Source organism: Anopheles funestus, chromosome 2RL, assembly GCF_943734845.2.
Source record: "Anopheles funestus chromosome 2RL, idAnoFuneDA-416_04, whole genome shotgun sequence".
Taxonomy (NCBI): domain Eukaryota; kingdom Metazoa; phylum Arthropoda; class Insecta; order Diptera; family Culicidae; genus Anopheles; species Anopheles funestus.
In genome coordinates, this window is record NC_064598.1 from 30,402,207 (window position 1) to 30,429,924 (window position 27,718).

At 41.4% G+C, this 27,718-nt stretch overlaps 4 protein-coding genes across 7 annotated transcripts; 1 reads left to right on the top strand and 3 right to left on the bottom strand.

Annotated features, from left to right (window-relative positions):
- Window positions 1-27: 27 nt before the first annotated feature.
- LOC125765760 (mucin-17) lies at window positions 28-7,368 on the bottom strand. Of its 3 annotated transcripts, none has more exons than XM_049431212.1 (5): window positions 7,043-7,368; window positions 5,430-6,965; window positions 5,090-5,363; window positions 3,508-4,158; window positions 28-2,924 (listed from the first exon to the last, which is right to left on the bottom strand). In XM_049431212.1, the coding sequence occupies exons 2-5, from the start codon at window positions 6,948-6,950 to the stop codon at window positions 1,096-1,098; spliced, it is 4,275 nt and encodes a 1,424-aa protein (XP_049287169.1). In that variant the 5' UTR covers window positions 6,951-6,965; window positions 7,043-7,368; the 3' UTR covers window positions 28-1,095. The 3 variants fall into 3 exon arrangements, with proteins under 3 accessions (XP_049287169.1, XP_049287168.1, XP_049287170.1); XM_049431211.1 differs by having other exon boundaries at window positions 5,430-6,975; window positions 7,043-7,367; XM_049431213.1 differs by lacking the exon at window positions 3,508-4,158 and having other exon boundaries at window positions 5,430-6,975; window positions 7,043-7,366.
- Window positions 7,369-7,713: 345 nt separating this feature from the next.
- Window positions 7,714-10,875, bottom strand: LOC125765803 (uncharacterized). Its single transcript, XM_049431281.1, has 2 exons — window positions 9,230-10,875; window positions 7,714-9,156 (listed from the first exon to the last, which is right to left on the bottom strand). The coding sequence occupies exons 1-2, from the start codon at window positions 10,562-10,564 to the stop codon at window positions 9,145-9,147; spliced, it is 1,347 nt and encodes a 448-aa protein (XP_049287238.1). The 5' UTR covers window positions 10,565-10,875; the 3' UTR covers window positions 7,714-9,144.
- Window positions 10,876-10,999: 124 nt separating this feature from the next.
- On the top strand, window positions 11,000-13,263 carry LOC125765819 (mitochondrial nicotinamide adenine dinucleotide transporter SLC25A51). The gene is made up of 3 exons (XM_049431305.1): window positions 11,000-12,003; window positions 12,070-12,199; window positions 12,276-13,263. The coding sequence occupies exons 1-3, from the start codon at window positions 11,525-11,527 to the stop codon at window positions 12,558-12,560; spliced, it is 894 nt and encodes a 297-aa protein (XP_049287262.1). The 5' UTR covers window positions 11,000-11,524; the 3' UTR covers window positions 12,561-13,263.
- A 6,247-nt stretch (window positions 13,264-19,510) lies between these two features.
- Window positions 19,511-26,522, bottom strand: LOC125765794 (putative fatty acyl-CoA reductase CG5065). Of its 2 annotated transcripts, none has more exons than XM_049431269.1 (5): window positions 26,333-26,522; window positions 21,127-21,857; window positions 20,491-21,036; window positions 20,139-20,396; window positions 19,511-20,061 (listed from the first exon to the last, which is right to left on the bottom strand). In XM_049431269.1, the coding sequence occupies exons 2-5, from the start codon at window positions 21,750-21,752 to the stop codon at window positions 19,887-19,889; spliced, it is 1,605 nt and encodes a 534-aa protein (XP_049287226.1). In that variant the 5' UTR covers window positions 21,753-21,857; window positions 26,333-26,522; the 3' UTR covers window positions 19,511-19,886. The 2 variants fall into 2 exon arrangements, with proteins under 2 accessions (XP_049287226.1, XP_049287227.1); XM_049431270.1 differs by having other exon boundaries at window positions 26,173-26,522.
- Window positions 26,523-27,718: the final 1,196 nt, after the last annotated feature.

The following is a 27,718-nucleotide window of genomic DNA, read 5'->3' on the forward strand; positions in this document are numbered from 1 at the left end:
GAGCCAATATAATCAGCCAAACGTGTGTTACGATTATTGATGAAGAAGAACCATCTGATCAATTTATATTTAGATAGCAAATACAAAATAACGTACGGAATGTGGAACTGAAAACTGAAATGTTCTCTTAAACCCTTCTCTTCAGAAATCCTCCTGCTTGAAAGTGCCAGGTTAGGAAGTTGATAAACGGTAAGCCAGCCGACTCATCAATAATGTTGTGTAACATCAAAATTTTGTTCTTTTAAATCTTCATTCTATCCCGCCATCGCGTTTACGCTAATATCTTTTGCGACGACCCTTCAGTCAGTCGCACTGCAATAACTATCAGATCAAATAAAATATTAACCGTGATGCATGGTGAAGTAATGTTTAATCAAGGAAAGCAGGCAAATAACTTCGACTCGTAAAGATATGTGATCTGTTGGTGGACCAGCTAATGTCGTAAACATAATAAACTTTTCATTGAATAATTAAAACCAGAAATACATAAATAAAACATACAACCTACAATTATGGTTCTAACCATGTCAACAGTATGCCGTAAAATCCTACTAAGTACGATGCCGTCGATATAAGATTACTTCGACTGGTAGCCATGACCTAAATACTTTTAGTTTTGCTTTGTTTCAGGAAGGGGCACGAGGATTGACTTATCACGATTGCAAGCAAGTTCACATAGTTTGCTCCACAACTAGCATAATTGGGTTTCGAAGATTTCGCTATTTTTGTTTTGTTTTGTTTTTGGTTAATACGACAACAGATGCCATCCATCTATGCATGTGTTCGCGAGAGTTTGTATTCCTTTTGCGTATCTGCAGTTGCATACATGAGAGGTATGTCATAAATATTCTCCCTAGCTAAAAACGACAAACAAAAAGGGCGCCTAACGCATCTCGCGTTCATCGCTGTTGGAATCTGCACGGTGTGTATTTACATAATTATGTCCCCCACAGTTACGGTTGCTCCAGTCGAATCGGCCGCACTGCTATTGGGATGCAAACGATAGCGACCTCGGTCTGGCCGGTTTCGGCACGCTTCCGTTCCGCTTCCTTCACTGTCGGCACGGCTTCCATCGTAACCGTGGTTAAGTAACAATCATTTCTTCGTAAAACTACTGCTCGATATCACGTTGCTTAGAAAGGAATGTGTCGCAGGTTTGGTACCGGACGTGCCCGCACTGTGTCCACCCGCATTAGGTGTTATAAACGACAGCTCGGGTAGAAGCTGCATAGGTGGCTGCTGTCCCAACATCATAGGCGACATTCCAGTACCCGCCATTGGCGCATGATGATGTTGAGGGTTGGTTGGCACTTTCGGTGAACCACTGTAGTTAGCAGCACCAGAAAAGACCATGGCAGTCATTTCGGGCCGATTGTAGAATTGTTGCTGCTGCTGCTGATGATGCTGTGGTACATACTGAGACGGGTGCTGTTGATTCGTTAAAGGCAACGAAGACATCGGATTGTAGTACAGGCTGTTACTATTCCATGAACTAAACTGTGGCGGGGGTAGCTGCGGTTGATTAGACCAGGATGAACTTGATGCTTTCGTTCCACTGGCTCCGCCAACTGCTGGGGAAGCGCGTGGATAGTTGAAATTATTCTGACTAGACGAGAGACGATTGTGCGATGTATAGCCACCGACCGTTCCCGCGGTACTAGAGATGAAATCTGTCCATTCCTCCTGTGTTTCCGCTTCGCTACCTGTATACGGAGCTCCAGCATTAGGTAAGCTAGTAGGGGACGATTTGATGGACATTTCCGTGGCTGGCTTTGATGATATAAAATCCGACCACTCATCCTCCTCAACTGAGGCTTTCGGGGTGCTTACTATGCTTTGGTTGCGCGCTACATTAGATGCTCCCACGACAGACGGCGCAGAAACGGAAGGTTTTGCAAACGCTGCTTCAAACCGAGCCAATTCATCCGGATCAATTCCAGGATCGGGCCAATTGATCGAACCCATCGGGGCATTTTTGCGTGCATTAGGCGATTCTTTCTCCATGGCCGTGTTCGCTTGCTGAGGTAACAATATCGCGGGACTGAGCAACATCACCGGGGAACTTGTGTTTGATCGATTATTCTGAACGTTTGAAACGGGTTTATTCACCGGAGGAACCGTCGACATTGACGGCACTGCCGTTTGAAAGTCCGAAAACTCATCATCATCATCATCAGCATCATCATCATGATTATCGATACGTTCCGCCATACTGTTCGTTTGTCCAATTAGTTCCTGTCTACGCTTTTCCAGCTCTTCTGTGGGTGATCGACCAATGACTGGTCTGACAGAACCGATCGCATGTATGGCAGCTGCTGTGTCTGGTAATGCCGGTGGCAGGGCGGATACCGATTGAAAGTCGTTAAACTCATCGAATTCCGATTCCTTTTTACTGGAGATCGAAGATCCAGCTGACCTTTCTAAGCTATATTCTACGTCGTGATATTCACGCACAACAATGTCACGATCGGTAATATCGCGCGAGATTGGTGTCACACCCCGACTGGGTGTGAAAATATGTGTTTCTGGAAGCTTTATCGTTCGCACCACAGGCACACTGTTTGGAGAGGATGAAATTGACATAGGTTGTTGCTGCTGATGGGATGAAACGTAATGATGTGACGGTGTGGCGGATTCTAGTTGCTCCTCCAGCTGCTGCTCATGATGCACCGGTTGTGGTGCGACAGAATACTGAGCATTGTTACTACCATTACTACCGGCGCTAAAATCAAGTGATCCAATGTCCTCGTACTCTTCCGGATGTGACGCTTTTGCCGGATTTGCTACAAACGAGGACAATTTTACTGCTAGGTCATCTGCAACAATCGGGCTTGAGTTTTCTGCGACTTGCGGATCCAAAATTTCGCTCTTTGGCCCATCCTCGGGCTGACCAGTAGTGGCTTTTTGGAGCATTTCCTGGACACCTATCGGTCGAAATAAGAATGGATGATGTGTCATTATTGAACATGGTAGATCCGTTTGATTTTGAAGCATCATTATCGCAATTGTGTGCAATAGCGACGGCAAAGTAAAAAACAATTTTCTTTTAGATCATGCTTGGTTGTTTTAAGAAATAAAATATACAATGTTATAATTATTAATATCCAATAAATTTACAAACTTAGGTTTCCAATGACCAACCTATACACATTTACATGCACCGTAAATAAATCGAAGCGAAATTGATCACAAGCTTAATTGTACTTAATAATTAGAGTAAGAATTAATGAACACAACCAACACAAGTATTAAAATCATGCAAATACACAACAAATAATTCATCACCGAGTAAGGATAATCTGGTAGAATTTTGATTTCTGTTTTACACATTGGAATAATATGGAACATCACTCAGATCGGGAATAATATTTAACAAAAGAAAAACCGGAAGAAAGCGTTCTTGTAACAGAAGGTGATAAACCATGCAAGGATACAAACTCAAGGAAGGAAACACAACAAAAAAGAAAACACGACATCAACGATGGGCAACAGGCTAGCGCAACTTACTAAGATCCAAATAATCGTCAAACGTTTGCGTACGATCAGAAGGAACGATCGATTGCAAACCAACCGCAAAAGCGCATGGAGCATCGATCAAAACCAATTCATCCGGTGGCGTGGTTGCAGTGTTGTTTGTTGTCATGGTAACCGTGGTGGACGGTATTATTGGGTCGGTGGATATCAACAGATCGCAATCATCGTCGTTTGGATTGGCGAAGACAAACAACGTAGTGGAACAATCCATCAACAGGGCCGTATTGTTACCACCGTCCATACCAACAGTGTCCGGCGATTTGGTGCAGTGGTTTTTCGTTTGTTGAACATTGTCGTTGCACATTTGCGTAGTATTCATTGTAGTTGGCAACAGAAGCAGTGAGGACGACAGTTTTGTTGGTGGTTGTGGTGGTGTTGGTGTTGGTAGTAGTGGTAGTGGTTGTGGTAAAGTTGGTGAAGGTGATGATGGTAACAATAAAGGTGTTGTTGTAGTTATCGTTGTGGCCGTTGTTGTAGCCGAATAAAGTTGCACAGTATTAGCAACATTACACGTGGACCGGAGTGCAGGGGAGTAGGAGGAGGAATCAACATTTATTTTATCTTTCAGACTTGCCATCACCTCTAGCTGTTCTAGGTCCAATAATAATGTGTGTGCATGTGATGCTAAGGGAAAGTAGGAGGGTTGGTTTGTCGGTAGGGGGCGCATTGTTGGAATTCATTAGATGAGATCATGTTTGGTTGGCATTTTCATTTAATTACAAAAATACAGTTATTACAAAAGTTGTTCGAAAGGCAAAAGGGGAAAAGAAAGAAAAGAAAATACATACTGCTTAAAACAAATCAATTTAGCGCAGCAAACATGAATGTGCACGTGAGTGTAGGGGAACGATATGGCACTATGTCTATTATTCACGATAATGGTTCGCATAAATTAACCAAAAAATAAAAATCATAAGACCCATGAAAAAGAAAGTAACAGAAAAAAGAAACAGCAGTTGAGAAACACGTTTCTTAATAGGGATTAATACCCATACCGATGTGGATTATGTAAGTTAGTCACAGGTTTTTGGTAAACTTTGCATTATTTTTTTTGGCAACTACACATCTTGGCCTATTTATTATATGACTTACTATTTTGCATTTTCTTCACATGCAATGTACAGTTAAGAAAGCTGAGCGATTCTTTAACAAAGAATTCATATTAATGAGATGATGAATGCATGGTTTTGCAAAGAATCAAAGAATATCAGAGGAAGCCTTCACATGGTGCCTTATAGCACACAAGAAAGGATCACAGAAAATGTGGTGCATAAATCCATTGCTTTATAGATTATACAAAAAAAAACGTATTCACAGTAGAAACATAAAACAGTGAAAATAGCACTCGCTAAGACACGCTAGCATATGCTAATTGTGCAACCACGTGAGTGGAAGAAAAAAAATATCAAAAAACAAAATACGCCAAGCCGTAGTGATGGTAATGACATTTTCATTTTAGAAACAATAAAAAATGCTTTGCTGTAACAATAATAACATAAAAGAAAAAAAATCTTTCGACGGGATAGGGAACAAGGAGCGTCTAAAACATGCTTACCTTCCAGTGGATTAACCAAACCCGAACTGTTCCAATCAAACTGTGCCGCCGGAACTGATGTGTTTGGAGCGGGATTAGCCTGCAATGGATCAAGCCCGCCAGAAAATGTGCCAGTGGCTTTCGCGGCTGGGACGATATTGGCATTTTTTTCGCTGGTGTTAGGACCTGTCTCTTTTGCCGTTGACGATGTGATCGGTTTGAGGGGTTCCAGCGGATTGAAACTGAGATTTGCTGCAAACCTTGGCATTGAGCTGTTCCATTTAGGTCCGTACATCTGTAAAAAGGCAATACATGGGTATATTTAATATTACGTCAACGTAATAGACCACTCAACACTTACTATATTTCTTGAATCGATGCCGAGAGCCGTTACGAGCGTTTTGCTACTGGACGATTTGCTATGTTGATAGGTAAGTGCGTTCGTATTGTCGAAGTCCTGTAGCTGGGAATGCAGCTTATTGTAGGGTATGTTGTTCACGACCGTTGTTTGCTGTCCCGTGTCTGTTGAAAGCAATTCCGGTACGACGCTCGGAAACATTGCTTGAAGTAGCTTGTGCACGTTATCCATGGAAAAAGTACAAATTGGTGGTACGGCTGGTGTGCTGACTGTTTCCGGTTGTTTGAAATCACTGAATTCTCCAAAATCATCATCATCATCTTCAACGTCCGAGGTATCATTCACGGCATTACTTAATCTGCCAGTCGATGGCGTTTCAATGTTCCGCTTTCCATTTTCAACAGTTGAAATACATGATTCTGACTTTCTTTCCACCTTATTTGTGGCATCAGCTTTTTCCGAAAATTGCGTTGATACTGTGGCAATCGGTTGCTCGGAAAAGGTAGCAAACTCCTGGAAATCGTCAAACTCATCATCCGGTGGTTGTAGATCGTGTAACTTTTTAACGGACGTTTGTTCAATAATCGGCATGGATTTAGTTTCCTCCACTGGCGTCTTTACCGGAACCACATCATCCATCGTCGCCGGGAATGACGCTTGAAACGAGTCAAACTTGCTAAAATCGGCATCGAACGTGGCAAAGTCAGCACGGCTTTGCTGTGATACGAAGTTACTATCGGCCGACGGTGTCGATTCGAGCTGAGCAAAATCATCTAACTCAAAGGAAACGTCGTTCGCGGTAGGAATTTCTAAAACCACTGACGATCGCTCATTTGAGGCAGTTGTAAAATCCGTAAAATCATTCTCCGTGTTATCGTCAAACCGTCCACACTCCTGTATCACGGGTGTCGTACGCTCGGCTGCTGCTGCAACAGGTAAGTCAACTTCCGTCTCGATTCCTGAACCCGATGATGTTGAGCTTGTGGCATTTGGCTGAACAGGTACGTTATCATCATCCTCCGACTTTGACACATCTGCATCGAAGTGCAACGATGGTAGACTGATGCTGTCTTCCGGTGGTGGTTCAGGTGGTTGCGACGGACTACCAAATGGTTGAAAATCGATATCTTCTTCGTCTTCGTCTCCGACTTCGTTGCCAGCTGTTTCATCAACGCCTGCTTCGTTATATTCATTAGGTGGCAATATCAAGGAAGGCGGACTGTCCGAACCTAATCGTGCTGGAAAAATGCCTTTAGTTCCGATTGCTTCCGAAATACTGGAAAGCTCCACCGTTTCATTGTCTATCACAGCCTCGGTAGGAATCGGATCCAGATTCGTGGCTCCGGGCAGTACTGTTGCAAAGTCTCCAAAATCATCTTCCGGACAGTCAGTCCCATTTCGATCATCGATGCCAATTACATCGTCCTCGGGTATATCCGATCCGTAATCATCGTCATCGTCATCCGCGTCAAAGTCTATAGGTGGAGGTGTATGACATACCAGTGGCGGAATCTGACTAGACATAGCTGCACACACGAGCTGCAACGACCTTGAAACAATACTTTTCTAATTACTTATCCAGGTTATATGCACAGATCCATCCTACCCAAGCTTACCTTTGTAATAACTTGGAAATACCAATGTACGACGTACAGTACACGTAATTTTTCTTTTTCGTTCAACAACCTACGAGTTTTCTGCAGCACTTTGTTCACCTTTCCACTGCCAGCAAATCAATACAAGGTACAAACCAAATAATCGTGTCACAGATCGTATTGCAAGTTGATTATCGATTCTCACTCTACTAGGCGCAACATGTTTTCTCCTCCGAACGATTACTCCAACAATTACGATGTACTAATCGTAAATTATTCTCATAATCTAGCGAAAAACATGAAATTTTCCACTAGCAGGTGTGATGAAAAAAACTTTATTTCAAGTGTATCCAAAGGAGGTCGCACCACGGCTCGATTTCATACATTTCTTTGACAAACTATGTTGACAGTTGGGAGCAACACAAAACAACATGCTGTGAATTGAATTTACATGAGCACGGAGAAATAAATAAAGAACAGTTTTATTTTTATGCGAGAGAATCGTAGACACTGCATAGCAAGCGCATTAAGTATATTATTAAAATTAAATGGTCCATTTATTGTTTCGCAGGCATGTTGTTGATGCATTTCGGAAAGTCGTAGCTACGTATAATGGTCAACATTTATATCAACTCATAAGTTTCCAACATTAGAAATTTATCGCATTTTGTTTTATGATAAAAATTTGATGATAATGTAATACCGATGTATTACGGAAGATTTAACTTTTCGGAAGGAGGCTTTGGTAGCCTAATAACAAAGACGGAAGGTATAACGGAAGAACGGAAGACAGAACGGAAGAACGGAAGAACGGAAGAACGGAAGAACGGAAGATGTTGCTTGTACAACGATCCAATAACGAATATCTTTATTCAGCATGACAGTTGCGCAGCACACTGTCATGTCCAAGGGTCATAATTCACTCTGACATTTCGAAAGCTCTTCACAATGATACCGGTTGCGGACCTGACACTGCAGTATATTACAGCTCGGCTATCCTGACTTAGGATTGACCTCAATTCTACTTAATTACACACCTAATCATATTTATGTATTAGTGGCCCACTTCCTAAGCTTATCAACTTCTAGAACGCCATCATAGGCCATTTGTGTATGTTGACATCCCTCAACATCTCTAACGACATAGCGGTCATGAGGAAGAATTTTGTGAATTATATAAGGGCCACGAAACCTACAGTTAAGCTTTTTGTTGACACCGCTTGTGTCTGTATATTTGATAGCTACTAGATCTCCTACGTTGAATTTAGGAGCTGGCTTGTTCCTATCGGCTAAGTATTGCTCATTTCGATTTTGCGATATTTCGATATTTTCCTGTGCTTCGGAACGGAGACGATTAAGGTCTCGACTAACGTCTTCTGTTTTGGACTCAAGATTAACGCGTTCGACCTGACCATTCGCTTGGGGAGAGGCTGTAGCATTAAGTACATGGGAGATATTGTGAGACTCTTGCAAGACGCATCCATTAACAGGACCGACTTCGAGTTTTCGTTTTAAAGAGTCAATGGAAGGATCTCTTGATTGAGCTACCTGAAGTTGAAAGTCGAGGTCTAATTCACTAATTGCACCTACTGCTTCAGTTCGGCTTAATGCATCCACGTGAGCCATAGAAGTCTGATGAGTGAGATTGATCTTCATTTTATGGTTTACTAACTGAGTGCATTGAATAGAATCGTCGAGATAATTTTCCTTAATGATTGATGGGACAATAGCGGATTGCTTTGAAGATAATGTGGGGCCAACATCAGGCTCAATTTCTGATTCATAAACGTCAATAGCAGAAATTTCATTGGTTGCCACATCTAGTGAATCCTGGTTCTGGGTTTCAATTTCCCCCCGAGGGGGTTGCATAAGAGAGACGTAATTCTTAGAGTACGTAAGACGGACGTTAAACGAAGGGAGTATATCTTTACCTATAATTATTGGCCAGGCCATAGAGTTCTCGGGTAATATAACAAATGAATGATTGAGGATCACCTCCTTAAATTTTATACGGCACGTTACTTGACCACGAGTATAAAGTCGGGAGTTCCCAAGGCCACGAAATCGAGAAGGGGCTAACTTAGCCAGGAGTCCAACTGGCACTATGGATTCATTTATAAAACTTACAGAACTACCTGTATCAAATAGAGATTGTATTCCTTTTACTACCACAACCGGTTTTCCTAACTTGAGAAAAGAAACACTCACCTCTTGTAATTCATCTAATGCCAGAGTTTCATTATCATCACCCGCAATACGAGTAATTGGATCCGGATGAGCAGCAGCATTCGCGACCTTCTTTGGGCAATTTTTGTAGTTATGCCCCATCTGGAAACACGTGAAGCATGCCCCCGGTGGTCGGTTGGGGCGAGAACAGGCACTCTTAAGATGTCCAAACTCCGAGCAGTTGTAACATCGAATGATGTTCTGCGTTGCTCCTCGATTGGTCGAAACAGGAACTTTCTCCGGAATTGAAGATGATGTCGTCGTCGGCTTGGGGACTCTTCTGGACCGAATAGTCTCGAATTTCTTAAGCATAGGCTTCAGGTCTTCCACGTTGTTCGCCATGAATCGCATCCCAGCAGTAAGAGATGGGCTATCCAGACCATCGAGGATAATGTTGATCAATTCGGGTTCCGGGATGGGGGCTCGGCTGGCAATACGTTGCATATCCAACACATAACGTAAGGTGGTCTCCTTTGGGGAGAGACGACGGGATCGTAATTGTCGAAGAACGGCTTCAACCGTTGGCGGCACACTCAAGGTTGAGATGAGTTCTTCCTTTAACTGTTCCAGGGTAAGGGCACGAGATGACTGGGCAACGATAGCCGCAGATCCTTTAAGCAGCCGACGAGCATGAACGAATTTATCAGCATCCTTCACACGATGTAGGGAGAAAGTATAATCGAGGTCATCCAACCATTGGATGATACATCTGTCGTCGTCTCCCGTGAAGGGTTCGATTATTTTATCGAGCTTTAAGTCAGCAATCGGTGGTGGAGCATATTCAGACTGGTGTTCCAAAGCCTGAATCTTACGGCGCAAATCCACTAACTCCAATTGTTGCTGCAATCTGCGAATTTCGTCATCGTAAGTAGCCTGGGTGCATTTGTTAGCCGGGTTACATTCTTTGGCTGCACTATCAACACGCTCCGCTTCGGTAGCGTCCAACATGGCAACACCGCACTTTACGGGGGTAACACTTGAAGTGTCCAAAATGGCGACATCACGCTTCGCGAGTGTGGCACTCGAGGCGTCCAAAATGGCGGCATCACGCTTCGCAAGTGTGGCACTCAAGGCGTCCAAAATGGCGGCATCGCGCTTCACGGGTGTAGCACTCGAAGCGTCCAAAATGGCGGACAGGCACGTGGTAGGAGCATCGGTCAAAGGCGCTTCGGAAGCTGATTCCTCGTCTGGTATCGGTGTGGCGTCAATTCCCATAATTTCAGCAAACAATCTCCGGATCTGGGCAACGGTAGCGGAAGGGGGAACCGCAATCCCCGCATCCGACAGAACGCCCAACATTTCATCACGACCAGGCATGATCTAAACCAAGATGACACAACGGCAGCACGGGGCGAATCCCACTTCTGAGATGTAATACCGATGTATTACGGAAGATTTAACTTTTCGGAAGGAGGCTTTGGTAGCCTAATAACAAAGACGGAAGGTATAACGGAAGAACGGAAGACAGAACGGAAGAACGGAAGAACGGAAGAACGGAAGATGTTGCTTGTACAACGATCCAATAACGAATATCTTTATTCAGCATGACAGTTGCGCAGCACACTGTCATGTCCAAGGGTCATAATTCACTCTGACATTTCGAAAGCTCTTCACAATGATACCGGTTGCGGACCTGACACTGCAGTATATTACAATAAGGAATTTGATGCCCCTATGTTGCAATCCACAGCCCTCAACATACTCAAGACTGTCACTTGTGATGTCCGATGTGGTACACATTGTCAACCTACCTGTCAGCTGATAATGACGTTATCCATTGCCCAAATAAAAAAATGGTAAAGAAAAATACAAAACTGTTCTCAAACACGGAGGGTGCTGATCTAATCATTTTTATCAGTGTGTGCTGCTACAAACAAGCTTGAAATGCACGAAGTGTAGTTAATCCATTCAAGAGGCTACCCGCGAAATCTGCAGAAGTAGTTAGTACCGTTGGCTACGGCACGATCGCTCATGTGATTTGAGTGACCAAATTTTGTTGTTGTCCAAATTTGGCCTCAAACCCACAAACAATATTGTTCACCTGGTGGTCATCACTTACATAACTACCAGAATTTCGGCATATCTGCACGTGTGCTGGATGGAAATATGGAACCCGCTACCTGCCTGGTGACGATACATACTGGAATTCTATAGCCATGCTGCTATGCGAGTGCGGAACAATCGCTGCGAAAATTTTCAACACACGCACACCTGTTGGAGACAACAACAGCTTTTGTTTTTGATCTGTCTACACACAGCGTTTGTTTTGCGATCACCATGGCGATTGTTCGCGCTGAGCCGACCGGAGTTCCCCCAACTGTGACGACCGTGGCCAATCCGCCCGCGGTGCCTATCTTCTGCTGGCGAGAGTTTGCGTGTGGTTGGGGTGCCGCCTTCGTCAACATTACCGTAACATACCCGATCTACAAGATGATCTTCCGGCAAATGCTGCACGGGGTGCAGTTAACGCAAGCCTTCGGGCAGCTGCGTAGTGAAGGAATGACCTATCTGTATCGTGGCATTTTCCCACCTTTGGCCCAGAAAACTATATCCCTGTCGCTAATGTTCGGTGTGTACGATAGCACACGGCGGCCACTGGTGGAGTACTGTCACGTGAATCCGTACACAGCGAAAACAGTTGCTGGAATGGTGGCGGGAACATTCGAAGCGATGCTGATGCCTTTCGAACGGGTCCAGACACTGCTGGCGGATGCGGCGTATCATCAAAAATACCGAAACACTCATCATGCGTTCAAGTAAGTTGTATCTCTAACCGGTTTGAAGCAACGTGTAAAATTATAACGTTTTTCTAACATTTTTAGAATAATCATGCTCGAAAATGGAATCAAAGAATTGTACCGTGGATTGGTACCGGTTCTTTGGCGCAACGGACCATCTAATGCTATGTTTTTTGTATTAAGAGAGGAAGCCGACAGTCGTTTACCAAAACGGGTAAGTAAAGGAGAAAATGTCATCGCTCGTAGAGAGGAAATATCGTTACTTATATCTTTCGGGTCGCCCTCCGCAGGTTACAATACTTTCACAACGTACCCAGGAATTTGTTGCGGGAGCATGCATCGGTGCATTTATCAGTTCGCTGTTCTATCCACTGAACGTGGTAAAGGTGACCATGCAGTGCCGTGTTGGAGGTCCTTACGACAATATGTGGACAGCATTAATGCAGGTGTATAATGAGCGGGATCGAAAGCTAAGAAATGTATACAAAGGTGTCAGTATGAACTGCACCCGTGCATTCTTCAGCTGGGGTATCATGAATACGGCTTACGAACAGCTGAAGAAAGTGTTCTATTGAGATGAGCTAAATCGTAAGCCAACGGTTCCGACAAGCGGTATTATGTTACGTTGTTATCACGGTTTATGAATCGCAAAATGTCCAGACAATTGTACGCACCAGTCAAACTAGGTGGTGTGATCTCAGACCACAACTCTCCCATTTTACTTTTCGCCTAAACAAAACCACCTCTACACACACACACGCATGAGATTTAAGTTCCCAACGAACGCGCGTTTTATCCGCCGTTGCATTTAATGCGATTCTGGTCCTGTGGAATCTGTGTACAGACGAGATTTCTAGTTGCTCTATCATCGTTAAACACGCGTGCTTAAAGTATTCTGCTGTCGTATTGGCCTCGTATTGTAAATATAAATATATTAGGTATGTAAATATTTGTAGGATGAGAAATACCTACACCACTTCTCCCGTGTATTCGTTTAGGTGTAGTGTAGTTAAATTCCCTTAGAAACAAGATGGTAAACGTTGCTTTAAGCGCAAAGAATAATCCCAAAGGATATCCCAATGTTATTGGGTTGTGTCGTACAATAAAACGTTCTAGTTCTACAGTGGCAATAGCAATATGGTAGGATTCCGTGTGTGTGTGTGTAGTCATGAATCGATCGTACTATGTAGGTTTCGCAGTGCAAAATAAGGTGCGATCTGTACGGAAAATCACAGTAATTTTAATAAAAACAAAATGCCATGTTCAGCACAAACCGTATTTACAAATGGAGTTGTGTTATTTGCCATGCTTAGAAGAATTCTCTAAAAAATGGATAAAATGTAAGATTGATTGGAATCAGCATAAGAAAACAAATCAATGGTAGTGTGGTAAAATTCTATTCAATCCTTGTATTCATTAGTCCAATTTCTTATTCATTCAGCTTTAATTCGTTTCATAACTGTTCAAAAATAAAGAAATGGCAAATTTGACTCATAATAGCGATAAGCAAGGCCTTTTTTCATAAAACAACAAATATATAGTTATATGCCAAGGAGAAGGCATATCGGTACTGGACCAGAGCAGAGGACTAGGCGTTATATACAGGCGATACGACACTCATAACTGCATGTGCGCACGTGTGTGTCAAAGAAACAGCATCGTGCGATCGGTAGCCGGTAGAATCGTTCTCTTTTTGTGCGAATCATCAAGCAATAAACACCTCATCGAGCCTCGACTCATCATTGGCGCAGCCGGTAGTTGTGAGTACAATTTGAAAATTTACAGGTAAAAACAGTGCGAAAGAAGATTTTAACTAGTGAAAGTGAATCTTTGAATAAGTGCACCCGAAATTCGTTTGTGTTAATTTAAACGTGATTTCATCTCCGTTCGACTGTTAAAGTTCGGGTGATTTGCGGTGCCGCCGTCCTGTAAACACGTGCTTACAACGGAGTCTTTTGTGTGTGACCGTTGACTCCAGAACAAAACAATAACGAGGTGTTTCGTATTGGAATTTAATTTTAGCGCACTACTAGATAGACGCAAAATTTTGCAAGCTAAATCGCTATACGAAATAGACGATTTTTGCCTTTTGTTCCACCTGAGCACATTTTGAGTTAACCTCAAATAATAAAAAGAGCTAAGTACTCCGTGTACGCTACAGATTGAGCGCACTATTAGATAGACGCAAAATCTAGGCACAAAACCGCACTACTAGATAGACGGGCTGTGTAATTTTTTTTTCTTTCGTAGCGTGTGCGTTTGTATGAGTGACCTGCATAAGATATTATCCGCCAGGCGTGATCCCGTCAGTGATAGTGAATATAGTGACAGTGTCGACTCTACTGATTCCGATAGTTTAGCACATATTCCGATAGTAAATTTTGATATTACGCTAGGAACGATGTCTCTCGACGAATCGCAAACGCAAACACAAGCGAATAATATTTTGACTCAATTAATGACGCAGATAAACATTTTAAATGAGAATATTCAACAGATAGCCGCAAAACAGGAATCGTATGAAAATTCACTGCACAGGTTGACGAACCCTGAAAACACGTGTTCTCAAAACTCTTTTACAATGCCTGTTCTGTCTACTCCTGTTGTTGGTGATGTTTTTCGGATCCCTGATCCAATCAAATCGATCCCTTCGTATGATGGAAATCGTAAGCAGCTACAGTCCTGGATAATAGTGGTAGAAAACACGCTTAGTATTTTCAAAAATTTAGTGAGCAGCCAAGTGTATAATATTTACGTTCAGTCGATATTAAATAAAATTTCTGGTAATGCTAAAGACGCGTTATGTCTAGCAGGAACTCCTTCAGATTTCAATGATGTGAAAAAAGTTTTGATAGAAGCTTTTGGCGATCGCCAAGAACTAGCCACATACAAAGCCCAGCTTTGGTCAAATAAACAAAGTGATGATATGAGTATCCATTCGTATTACAAAAAAACAAAAGAAATAATGCTTAACATTAAAACGATCGCAAAGCAGAATAAAATTTATAGTGATAGTTGGTCAGCTATTTGCATATTCATTGAAGAAGATGTGCTAGCCGCATTCATTGCCGGACTAAAGCATCCATATTTTGGTTACGCGCAAGCAGCTAAGCCTGAAAACATTGAAAGCGCCTATGCATTCCTGTGCAAATTTACCGCAAATGAAAAAATTTCTTCACGATTAATCGAAGTGAAAAATCAGAAAACTGCTATACCTAACAGAACAATGAACAGTTATGCAGCAAATGCGATTGGTAAAAATATTTTTACAAATACACAGGGGACAACTCAACCAAATGTTCAAACCAATTTTCCTAGGAAAACTCAGTACAAAGCTCCAACAGAAAAAATGGAAGTTGATACATCAACTAAAAGTCGGTTTACAACCAATAAGAACTTTTTGAATAATAACGAAATACCATTGCTTGAAGCTGAAGCTTCAAGTTGCGAAGAAGATGATATCTTGACAAATTTTTGGGAAGTCGCTACAAGAACCAAAGTTTCGTAGACTTTCTTCCATATTTAAATTGTGTGAATACGAAAACCAAAAGAAATTTGAAATTGTTAATAGACACTGGATCCAATAAAAATATTTTAAGAAATGGAATTATTCCAGAACATTTAACCGTGCCGATAAATAACACACGTGTAAAAAACATAACGGGTGAACATCCCATTGATAGGAAGGGAACGATTAATCTCCTTGGTTTTGGATTGCCAAAACAAACGTTCTATTTAGTGGACTTTCACAACTTCTTTGATGGAATTCTGGGTTCAAAATATTTAGCAGAAAACAAATCTGTAATCAACTATGCAAAGGAAGCTATTATCATTAACGAAGTTACTATTCCTTTTTCCAAGTATTTCCCATCGAAAAAACTGTACAATAATTTCATTACAATCAATACTTTAAAAAACGGAGATTGGTTAGTACCATCCTTTCAAATTCTGTACAAAAATTGTTTAATTAAGCCAGGTTTATATAAAGCTGAAAAAGGCAAATCAACTGTTAGCGTTCTAAGTTTGGATGAAAATCAACCAACAGATTTAAGAACTTATGATTTAAATGTGAACAACTTTGAAACCATTACTCCTATTCCCATACGGAATTGTAAACAGATAGATAACAGAATTATAGAATCTTTAATTCGGACAGAACATCTTTCACCGTTAGAAAAAGAAAGTTTAGTAAATACAATTCTTCAAAACTCTTCAGTGTTGTTAAAAGAAGGAGAAAAACTATCTTCTACAAGTGTTATAAAACACAAAATAATCACTAAAGATAATGAACCAACTTATACGAAATCTTACCGTTTCCCGCACCATTTCAAACCAGAAGTAGACAAACAAATTCAAGAAATGCTTGATAATGAAATAATTGTTCACTCTAGCAGTCCTTATTCATCACCCATTTGGGTGGTGCCAAAAAAGAAAGACGCCTCAGGCAAAAAAAAAATAAGGGTCGTTATAGACTATCGTAAATTAAATGAAAAAACAATTAGCGATCGGTATCCTATACCGCAAATTGACGAGATTCTCGATAACTTGGGAAAGTCATCTTATTTCACAACATTAGATTTAAAGTCCGGCTTCCATCAAATTCAAATGGATCCTGCTTATCAGGAAAAAACAGCCTTTTCTACCGGACATGGGCACTTTGAGTTTACTAGGATGCCATTTGGCTTGAAAAATTCGCCCGCAACTTTCCAGCGAATGATGAACCACATACTAACTGGACTTGTTGGCTCTATTTGCTTTGTCTATTTAGACGACATTATTGTTATTGGCAGTAGTTTAACTTCTCACTTACAAAATTTAGATACCGTTCTCAAAAGACTAGCAAATTTCAATCTGAAGATACAATTAGATAAATGTGAGTTTCTGAAGAAAGAATCATATTTTCTAGGACACATAATAACCTCAGAAGGTGTTAAACCCAACCCCGAAATCATAGATAAAATTTCTAACTGGAAGTTGCCTACAACTCAAACACAGCTTAAACAGTTTTTAGGGTTAACAGGTTATTATCGAAAATTTATTCGCGACTATGCAAAAATTACTAAACCTTTGTCTAACTGCCTAAAAAAAGATGCAATAGTAAACTATGAAAACGAAAACTTTCTGAAAGCCTTTAATGAACTTAAAAATATCATTACCTCAGATCAAGTATTAGCTTATCCCAATTTCGATTTACCTTTCATATTAACAACGGATGCTAGTAATTTCGCACTTGGCGCAGTTTTGTCGCAAGTGCAAGAGAACAAAGAAAGGCCAATAGCATTTGCTAGCAGAACGTTAAACAAAACAGAATGCAATTATTCAACCACCGAGAAGGAGGCGCTTGCCATAATTTGGGCAATTAGAAAATACAAACCATATCTGTATGGAGGCAAGTTTACTCTCGTAACTGATCACAAGCCCTTAGTTTTTATAAAAACATCGTTCAAAAACTCAAAAATACTCAACTGGCGTTTGGAGTTAGAGGATTATAACTACGAAGTAAAGTACAAACAAGGCAAGACAAATGTTGTGGCCGATGCCCTTAGTAGAATACCCCAAGAAATCAATACGAATGAAACATTAGCTCAAAATCACTGTAACGTTAAAATGCAATCCGTGGAAATTACAAATTCTGAAACAACTAATTCATGTGAGACCATTCATTCAGCTGAAGATTCAAGTGATCATTTCATGCATATGACGAAGAGGCCCATTAATTATTACCGAAATCAGTTGATATTCAAAATATCAGATACGGATCCATCGATTGTAAAAGAAACCCCATTTCCGAATTTCCATAGGATAATTGTAACTAAACAAAATTTCGAAATGGAAGATATTAGGCGTCATTTGCAAAGTATCCATAATGGGAAGCAAACTGCAATTCATGCCCCAGAAAATATGATTCAGCTAGTACAAGATACGTTCAAAAAAAATATTTCTATCAAAGGTCATTTCATATTAACACAAACGATAGTAGAAGATGTACCGGATACACAAAAGCAAGATATTCTCATTACTACGGAACATAACAGAGCGCATCGCGGCATTTCAGAAGTTGAATGTAAACTTAGACGAGCATACTTCTTTCCAAATATGCAAAGGCAGATAAAACTATTCACCAATAACTGCGAAATATGCAACATTCATAAGTTTGATCGTAAACCTTATAACATAATGATATCTCCACGACCAATAACCAACAAGCCTTTAGAAAGGATACACATGGACATCTATATCATTAACAATACAAGTTTCCTGTCTTTAATAGACTCCTTTTCTAAACATCTTCAAATGCTACATATCAAGAATAAGAATATCATTCAAGTACAAAGAAAACTTACTCAATATTTTGCGCAATACGGCCTACCAAAAGAGATTATAACGGATCATGAAACAACCTTTAGATCGACTCAACTGAAAAACTACTTGGGTTCATTAAGAGTGGCATTAAAATACGCGTCATCCTCGGAATCAAATGGACAGATCGAAAAAACACATAGCACAATCACCGAGATTTATAATTCAAACAAAAGCAAATATGAAGGCTATGATGTAAAATCCATGATAAGAATAGCAGTAGCTTTATATAATGATACAATTCATTCTGCCACAAAGTTCACACCAAATGAACTAACGTTCAACCAAACAAATCAGGATAACCCAGCACAGATTTTGGAAACAGCAAATCGCCTTTTTTGTGACGCAAAACACAATTTAGATAACGCGGTTAAACGACAACTGAACCGAAATATCAAGAGAAATTCTCCACCATCTATTACGGAGTCTGCAGACGTATTCGTAGTTCCAAACATCAGGACAAAAACTCAACCAAGAGCGATCAAAACTAAAGCTAAAAATGTTAAAGAAAAAACGTTCGAAAATATCAGAGGAGTAAAAAGGCATAAGAGTAAGATAAAGCGACTCAAAACTGTAAGAATTGAATGATCTCTTTGAAATTACTTGAAAGTTAAGCACATATTGTATCTGTTTGTAATGTTATGTATTCCGTTTGTAAACTACAGAAATAAGAATTAGTCATATTTCCACACTTTAATTTTGTAAAGTCTTGAAAGTATACCGACAAATTTATCTTCCTTCTTCCTTAAGCGAAGCAGTAAAGATTAGGGATTAGATAGGGCTAGTATTAAGATTACTTATTATAACGTTTATGAAAAAATGATACGTAAAAAAAAAAATGAATGATGAGCCTCACGAACAACTGCATCCGTCAGACGAGGGCGTCTCGACTCTTACCCCCGGAGGAGTTATATGCCAAGGAGAAGGCATATCGGTACTGGACCAGAGCAGAGGACTAGGCGTTATATACAGGCGATACGACACTCATAACTGCATGTGCGCACGTGTGTGTCAAAGAAACAGCATCGTGCGATCGGTAGCCGGTAGAATCGTTCTCTTTTTGTGCGAATCATCAAGCAATAAACACCTCATCGAGCCTCGACTCATCATTATATGTTTCCGTTCGTACAATTTTGTATTTAATTAATTAAATTATTCTAACGCATTTTTACTCATAAACATCTTTATTGATACGGTAAATATGAACAATATTCCGATAAGCACACAATTTCATTGATGCAGTATTGCGATCGTGCAAACAAGCTTGCATTACGTCTGTTTTTTTTTTGTTTATTGAACTGGCTGTAGAACGTTCGTAGTGAGGTAGTGCAATTTGTTCTATCGTACGAGTTTATTGCCGTGCCGTCGTAGATAATTTGTGCCTAAACACTCCCAAGAGAAAACGTAAATCAAATCATAATTACGCGCTTAATAACACTTAAAATCTATCTTTCACATTTAAGCGCCGCATCGAAAAAAAAACGAACTCACTGATATACGATACAGAAAATGAATTTCTGTGCAGTTATAACCGAATGAAATCAAAGACCCTGTCGAATGGTTGCGATTGGTGAGGCGGAGCTGCCCCGCAGTCCCGCAATTGCAGTATCAAACACGAACTGAATCGAACCGGTAACTACCTCAAAGTAGGTCCAGAACAACCACAGCCCCAACGCGTACAATCCTATCTGCACAATCTTATCCATGATGTAGAGTCTGTGGAGATAGAAGAGGAATGTCAGCATTTCGGCGTTTGGGAGTTGGAATTGAACGTGATGAAAGGATGATCTTACTTTCGCAGTAGCTTTCTTGCTTGCGGTAATGTTTCCGGCGCTTCCTTCAGGATGTATTGCCGTGCACCGAGGATGAAATCGTACAGATAGGTCTGGTAGTTAATTTCGGTTACATCGAAGTAAAACCGTTTTTGATCGTCATGTGAAAGCCGCTGGTATAAGGATTTTGCATTGTCGCATCGGAAAATCCACTCCTTCGTCGTGTAGTACTGGAGTATCGTCAGTCCAGCGGATATCCTTTTTTGTACCTTTACCAAACTGGAGAAACACGTTGCAAAAGAAGTAAAAAAAAGAAGATTAATATCCACAATGCATTTCCAATGTGATCTTAATACTGGTGACTTCAACTTACAAAGGTTTTCGACGTAACAGCACAAACAAAAAGTCTATCAAATAGGCAGGCAAGTAGTGAAAAAAGATAACGCACAGAAGATGGTAGAGGTAGTTTGACTTTATCGAACCATCTGGATACCACAAGGCGAAGCAGAAGGGGTTCTCGTTCAGCACACTGCGACCCATCTCCAGCACTTCGCCCCAGCTGATGGGATTTTCAGCCGACGAGGCAAGATTGTAGTACATCACGTCGTCTTTACGCGGATTTTTCATACGCTCTGTGCCAATTGCAATGATGGCATTCATCGTGATATCGACAGGCATAAAATCTGCCAAATATTCGGCATTGCAGTGCATGCTGCGAATCACACCACGGCCAGCACCGATCAGCAATCCGGTGGGTCCATTAGTACCTTCACCCCAGCCCGGAAGCGGTTCCTTCATAGCGGCCGTCACGATCGACGGTCGGGCGATGGCGATCGGTAGCTTGCCCCGATACTGATAAACCATATCCTCCGTTAGTGCTTTCGTGTAAGCGTACGTATTGGGCAGGTTGTTAAGCAGTCTAGTTTTTGGGAGAAGAGAGAGAGAGAGAGAGCAAAAGTATAACGTAAGATCGTGTCTAAATGGCATCAGCTTTGATCAAACTTCTCACCTTGGTGTAATGAGATCCAAAACATCATCACTCAGCAAACCAACCATCTTCGAGATGCCTTCCGGGTTCTGTGGTGCGGGATAATGTTTCTCCTCCAGCACCGCCTCATTGCACTGGCAGTACGAGGTGGAAACGTGTATGAACGATACCAGCTTGCGCATCTTTTCTGCCAGCGACAGTACCCGGATCGTACCGTTCAAATTGATATCCACCGCTTGGCGAATGTGTTGATCGAAGCGAACATTGGCGGCACAGTGAAACACCATCTCAACGTTCTCTACCAGCTCGGCGTGATCCTCCTCGCTGATGCCTAACCCATCGCTCAGTATATCACCCCGGATGAGCCGTATCTTTGCCAACCGATCGCCATACTTTTCGCGCACATGATCAAACACTATATTTTTCACGTACTCCTCCTTGCGCTGGACCGGATCGATACCCTTTTTGGCACGAATCAACAGATACATGCACCGTATATCGCCACATTCGCGCAGCAGCTTCTCCACCATGATCTTGCCCATGAAACCGGTCGCACCGGTGATGAAGATCGCACGCCCGGCATACGATTCGGCGATGCTGGACGATGCTACTTCCGGGAGCATCGTCACCATGCGTCCGTCGTCCATTGTCGGATCCGTGCTGTTGGCGGATCCGTGGCAAACCGTGTGCACTGTGGATGTACAGGCCGGTAAACAATAAAGCTCCGGTTGAGTCACGTGATCGACCGTATCCTGGAATGGAGATGCAATCGACGGGGCAAATAGTTATAATTATTTACTCAGTACCCGCATGCTTAACGTGAATGATGTAATGCCATATTATTACAGTCTAACTGTCGATCGATGCTGGACGTAGTGTGTGAGTCATATACCACCGCAAACAAAGATCGGAAAAGATGCATTACAAAAAAAAACACAAATTTGTATATAAAATAGAATCAAGTTTGCTAATTTTAACTTATTTACTGCTACAACAAAACGATCAATGTTTATTTCTATCCCAAAAGCCTAGCTACAAGCTAATCAAATTAAAAGCATAAGCTATCAATCACCGTCCGAATCTCTCGACGTAATGTGTCGCACGCTATTCGTTTGCATACATATTGATCTTACTCCCCTCCTAGGAAGATTCGCACGGTGTGATCGTCCTCGGTTTCCAGTTTGATATATGTAAAAACTGGTCTGGCAGTTTTTTTTTTCTGCACTGGTTTGTTTGATGTTATGATTCCGTTCGTGCTGGTTTTTGGCAAAAAAGGTATTGCCCAATGGCTTAACATATCGACTAACACCACAAACGTCCAATCCGAAAAGTGCTGTTATATCACTGGAGTTAAGCTAGCGGGTCGATGAATTTATCAATTGAATATTACTAGTTCCATCGCCGGGCCTTTCTCACTTATGGTTTAGTTCTATTAACACTTTGCCGTAGCAGCGCATCAATACTCCATACCAAGCTGCAGCAATGCACCCTTGGGACATAGCTGTTAATCCTGATACGACGGTAAAGGTGGTAAAACTGAAACAAGTTTCAATAACCTTCCACACTATTTTACCAAAACAAAACGTACCACAGGCCCCAATATCGACCTTACGCAACTGCTGTCTTCTGCTGTATTGGGGACGTCTTGAGCGAGTCCAATGCGAGTTTTCAACAAATTCTTGATGGCATGTTTGTGCAATACTTAGTCTTTTAGCATTTGCAAGACGCCCAGCCGACAATAAATCGTGTATTAAACTACCTACACGATCTCGATATTTATCGGCTTGCGAGACCAAATATCGTTGGTAGTGTTTCAAGTACGATCAAGCGAATAGTAAACTAGTGCAAACAATGATTTTGAGAAACAAAAAAAAAACGCATTACGATCGCCTATAGTAATCAATAACGCTACAGGTTACAGTCCTGTCCTCTTAAGTGTGACCTACAATTATTGATAACTTATTATACATAATAAATTTCTCTGGACTACCACGTACTTAACTCTTACTATGGTTCACAAAATAAAATATTTTTTCTCATTATTGTACAATGAGTTGATTGCCATTACAGCCCAAGACTAGGGCAGTGTCTTGAGAGATATTGAAAAAAAAGAATCAATTAACAAAATGAGCTTGTCTTGAAGGCACGTGAACATGCCTTGTCTGGCTATCAAGTTCTCGTCGATTTATGCGGTGTAAAGAAAGGGTGATCGTTGCCATCGGTTCAAGGAAAACTGGAAAGAAAAGTGTTAATCGTACTGATATAATGGGCAATACTGGTGAAGGGGGGAAGGTCGATCCGATGAACCTAAGAAGCTTTAAACGGAACCAGTCGCCCTTGGGAGAATGTAAAAAGAAGATAGCACACAGCGGGAGCATTCGGTCACATTTGGCATTGTCCTGTTTCTTCGCTTTCCGTATCCCTCATAAATCTTGATCTTGAAACTGAATTCTGCAGCATCAGCAGGCCAAGGACGGGGTGCGATGGACAAAAGAAAAACGGATTGTGACATAATACTCTTGGACCTTATTTTGATAAAGGAAAACCAGATCACTATCTCCAAATAAAGATAAAGATCCAAATAGCCGGATGTCTATGGGAAGGAGTAATTAATGAAGTTCAGCATGATAAAGAAAAAAACGATCCAGTTTGTAACGAATGTCCCTGGCAATAGGACGATACCGGTTTCGGGGATTCATCTACTATTGTGCATCCTTCATTCGCAGTTTTGGAGCTAAGAAACGACGGTTATCATGGACTTGAAATTATTAATAAAGGTCAAAGCTGCTGGGGAGTGCTGTAAAACACACACACAAACCTTGCAAATGAACGAAAAACGCGTATGCTAATCTAATTACAAATGCGCACCCATTGGTCGTTCACCTCGCGATGATACCCGAAACAAAAGACTTCGATCGAATATCGGTAGCGACGAACCCCCTTATTTTTTTTCCTTCTTCAGTTTTCTATACCATCTAAGCTGCGTTGTCAGTAGCTATTTGTGATAAAATTGGAATTGGCAAGGGCACCACAATATGGTTCAAATGTTTGTTGTACAGCGACAAACCTTTTGCGACTGCGACAAACAAATGTTTGATGTACTGCGATAAATAGGAAACAAACGGCATCGGCCCATCAGGGTTATTAGTAAGCGAAAGGTATGCCAATGTGACTGGACTGGTGTCTCATTGGACTGTGAATGACATGAATAGCAAAGGGTTTTTAATACTGTCGTACATATATCCGTCTTCCACCCAAATGGCCGGTAGCTTCATTGGGTAGTCGTGACGCGTTCTATACGCAAACAGGAATGACTTGCCGTCATTTCGTTGCGCGAAGGCAAGCAAATGAATTGACAAAAAATGCTACAGAACCTCTGCAATGCATCATTTCAATATGAGTACCTAATTGCCATGGTATATAAAACACATTGTGTGTTAAACTTCGATCTATAAATTAGAAATTTTTTTTGTTATTAAAATATGTTCCAAAGCTAGCTTTAATTTAATGTCATAAAAAATAGCAAATAATACGTATTCCACCCTTTCTCATAAGCACACTTTCTTATTCCATGGTTGGTGTTGCATTGCAAAGATGCATTGCGTATTGCAACACTTTCGATTTCATTCCGACCCATTGCTTGTGGTCAGAGCCGGGGTGGCATCACAACCGGTGCATTTGTCCGCTTGTGGAGGGTTACATTATGAGGTGATAAATTTGTCATTAAGATGTACAAAACAGTGCCACCCCTAGTGTCCGTGTGGAGAGAAAATACGTACGCCTTTTTGGCGTAAGTATGGGTTGCTTAAGTACAAGATGCGTAAAGGAATGGCACTCAAGCAGCTGGTGGCTGCTGTTGCAATAAGCAACACACTCGAGTCATCATTCCGCCTACGGCATGCAAATGCATTATAAATCATTTGCACTATGTACGGGGTGGTGTGCTAATTTCTTGACATGTTTTACGTTGTTAGTTTGAATCCAAATCTAATCAACTTCTCAAATCTATCAACACAGGTCCTTACAACTTTGCATTATTTATTGCTAGCAGACGAGCATCTTTTTTCATCTTCTTTGCTAGTGATAGGAGGTAAAGTGTTTTTTTTTCTTTTTTCTTAAATAATTTAATTTATTTTAATAAGCAACAAAAATGCTTTCCGATTGAGCGATCGCCATAAAAAAAATTCTATGCAATTTTAATCGCCGTAAGTGATAAAATAAAGGCGTTCGGTGAATAATGTTGATCGTATTCCAATTAAAAAAAGCCGGTGGCATAGCATTAATACACTCTTCGTTGGATTCCAGCTGGAGAGAAATAAATTTTAGCACTAAAACGAACGACCGAACTCTCATCAGCATATCTCGGCAAGCGTGTTTAAGCAAAAGAAAAAGTGTCACCATGAATTATACATGAGCAAATAGCATATTCTTGGTTTTTTTTTGCGCAAATTGTCGATAAAAGCAGCAGCATCCATTGACTTTGCTATCGGCTTTGGTCTCACCTAAGATGAAGGATAGCTTTGGAAGGACTCCATACGAAATGAATCTTTTGTTTGGTGATTTAAAAAAACGCTACTAAACCGAACGGAATTCTTTCGAAGGTCTTCCAGTCCATAACCAATTCCTTGAGAAGAAGAAAATAACAACATCCACTAAAGAATATACTATCGCTCGAACAAAAAACCCTAGGATCATCCAATTTCATTATCAATATCACGATAAGAAAAAACAATACACTTGACGTATGTTAAAAATAGGAATATTTTTCTGTAAAAAAAACCCCTCAACCCAAAAATATGCAAACGAATAACTCTCTGTTCAAATTAGTATCGAAACACGGTGCAAATTAGTAACGAAACACGGTCATATCTCGACAGTTAAGTCACATTTTCCACCGCTCACATCACACAAGGGTTAGTTCACTGTTTAGATTCGCAAAACCTAAACACACGGAGATTCTTAGTTCCATGGCTTATAATGTCACTTTAATACACGTGTGGACAACCAGTAGTAACGTAATGCCATACGAACACGTTGTTTGCACGTGTTTTGTGGAGAATATTGTACCTTTGCACTGTGCTATGATCACGATTTTCCCATTCGATCTACGAGTACGATCACTTCATGCACTGATGTTCTAAGTTGTCTTTCGGTCTTTGGTGTATAAAATCTACTTTCAACTCATCTCACACTAACGGAGTACTAAATAAAAGCAAGTATTCCTCACTTGAGTTTTACACGCGAAGATCTCTGGTCTGGATGTGTTGCACGTTTCTATGTCACACACTGCACCGAACTGCCCAACGGCCCCGAATGATTTTGCTAACTCGTTCGAACACAACCGTACCGGGGAACCGACCGCTAGCGACTGAGCAGCGCGAGCCACAAAACACGTCAGATATAACTTAACGCCCAGTAACGCCGACGCGGACCGTACCAGAGACACAATGCGGCGCACGGGCCCACTACGGTTTGTGCGTACAGTTGCTGACGGGTGCAGCAAAACCGTTCGGGTTCGCACCAAATATTTACAAATTACAGGAACTGTCCCCCCACTCCACCCTTGTGCTCCAAAACAAAACCGTCGTTGGTTTGTAGTTCGCAAAATTTTTGTTTTATTTACCCACACCCCAGTCCTTCGGCATGCGAGCTCGTACCGCATTCTTCCGGACCGTTCCCACCGCCGGGAAGAAAGGTCACGCCTAGGAAAAGCCCGCACATATATGCACCGTGCACTTGGCGCACGTATATCGTTGCGCCCGGGGGAGATAAGTCTGTTACGTGGTAAGTGGCCCGGCGCATCATCATCACTGTCGCCGTGCTGTCAGCATCGACGGCGGGTCATAATCTCGGGGTCGATCGTGTGGTGCTGCTGCTGCTGCTATCTTTCAGGGTCATCCTGGCGTGACCCAATTCTGACCAGCTCGTTATTCCAGTTATCCTGCAGACTGTGGATCGTACGATTTTTGCGTTAGCCATTCGACAGAACACGACAGAGTGGAAGATTTCAAGTTTATTCCGTGCGTGAATGACACCGTGGTATGACTCATTGAAGAAAAATAAAAACCAAAAAGATCATGACCTGCAATTGTAACGTGTCGTTACGCTTGTGGCTTGATGATCATTATGCAATGAGTGAAAACGGAGGGATTGTGCTAAGGTTTTTGTGCACAACAACAATTTTTGCGATTGATTTGGTTAAGTGCGTTATCATTTACGTTACTTCTGATTTTCTTTATAAGTAGCACAAATACTAATTTCTTTTAGTATATCGAAGTTTTTCGGTAATCTAATCTAAATGAGAATTTTTAGCTTGATCACGCGTCCACTTAACAGTACGGAGGGGCGATTCCAACGAGATTCGATCGTTCGTGAACTTCGATGAATTAGACCAAATGTCGAATCGTGGAACCTTTGAATTTTCCCTGTTGGTAGCCTGTGTCTACTCTGCCTAATGTGCTACTCGCAAGTGTCAGTCGATCGGCACCTTGATGGCGCGAAAAGTCTCCCATGCGATGCTTTTCTTCCTCGACCATTGCCAAGGACGATGTCGTTCGGTTATGTTTAGTGTAGCAGGAGTTTGATAGTGTTGATGCATAACGAAATGATTTGA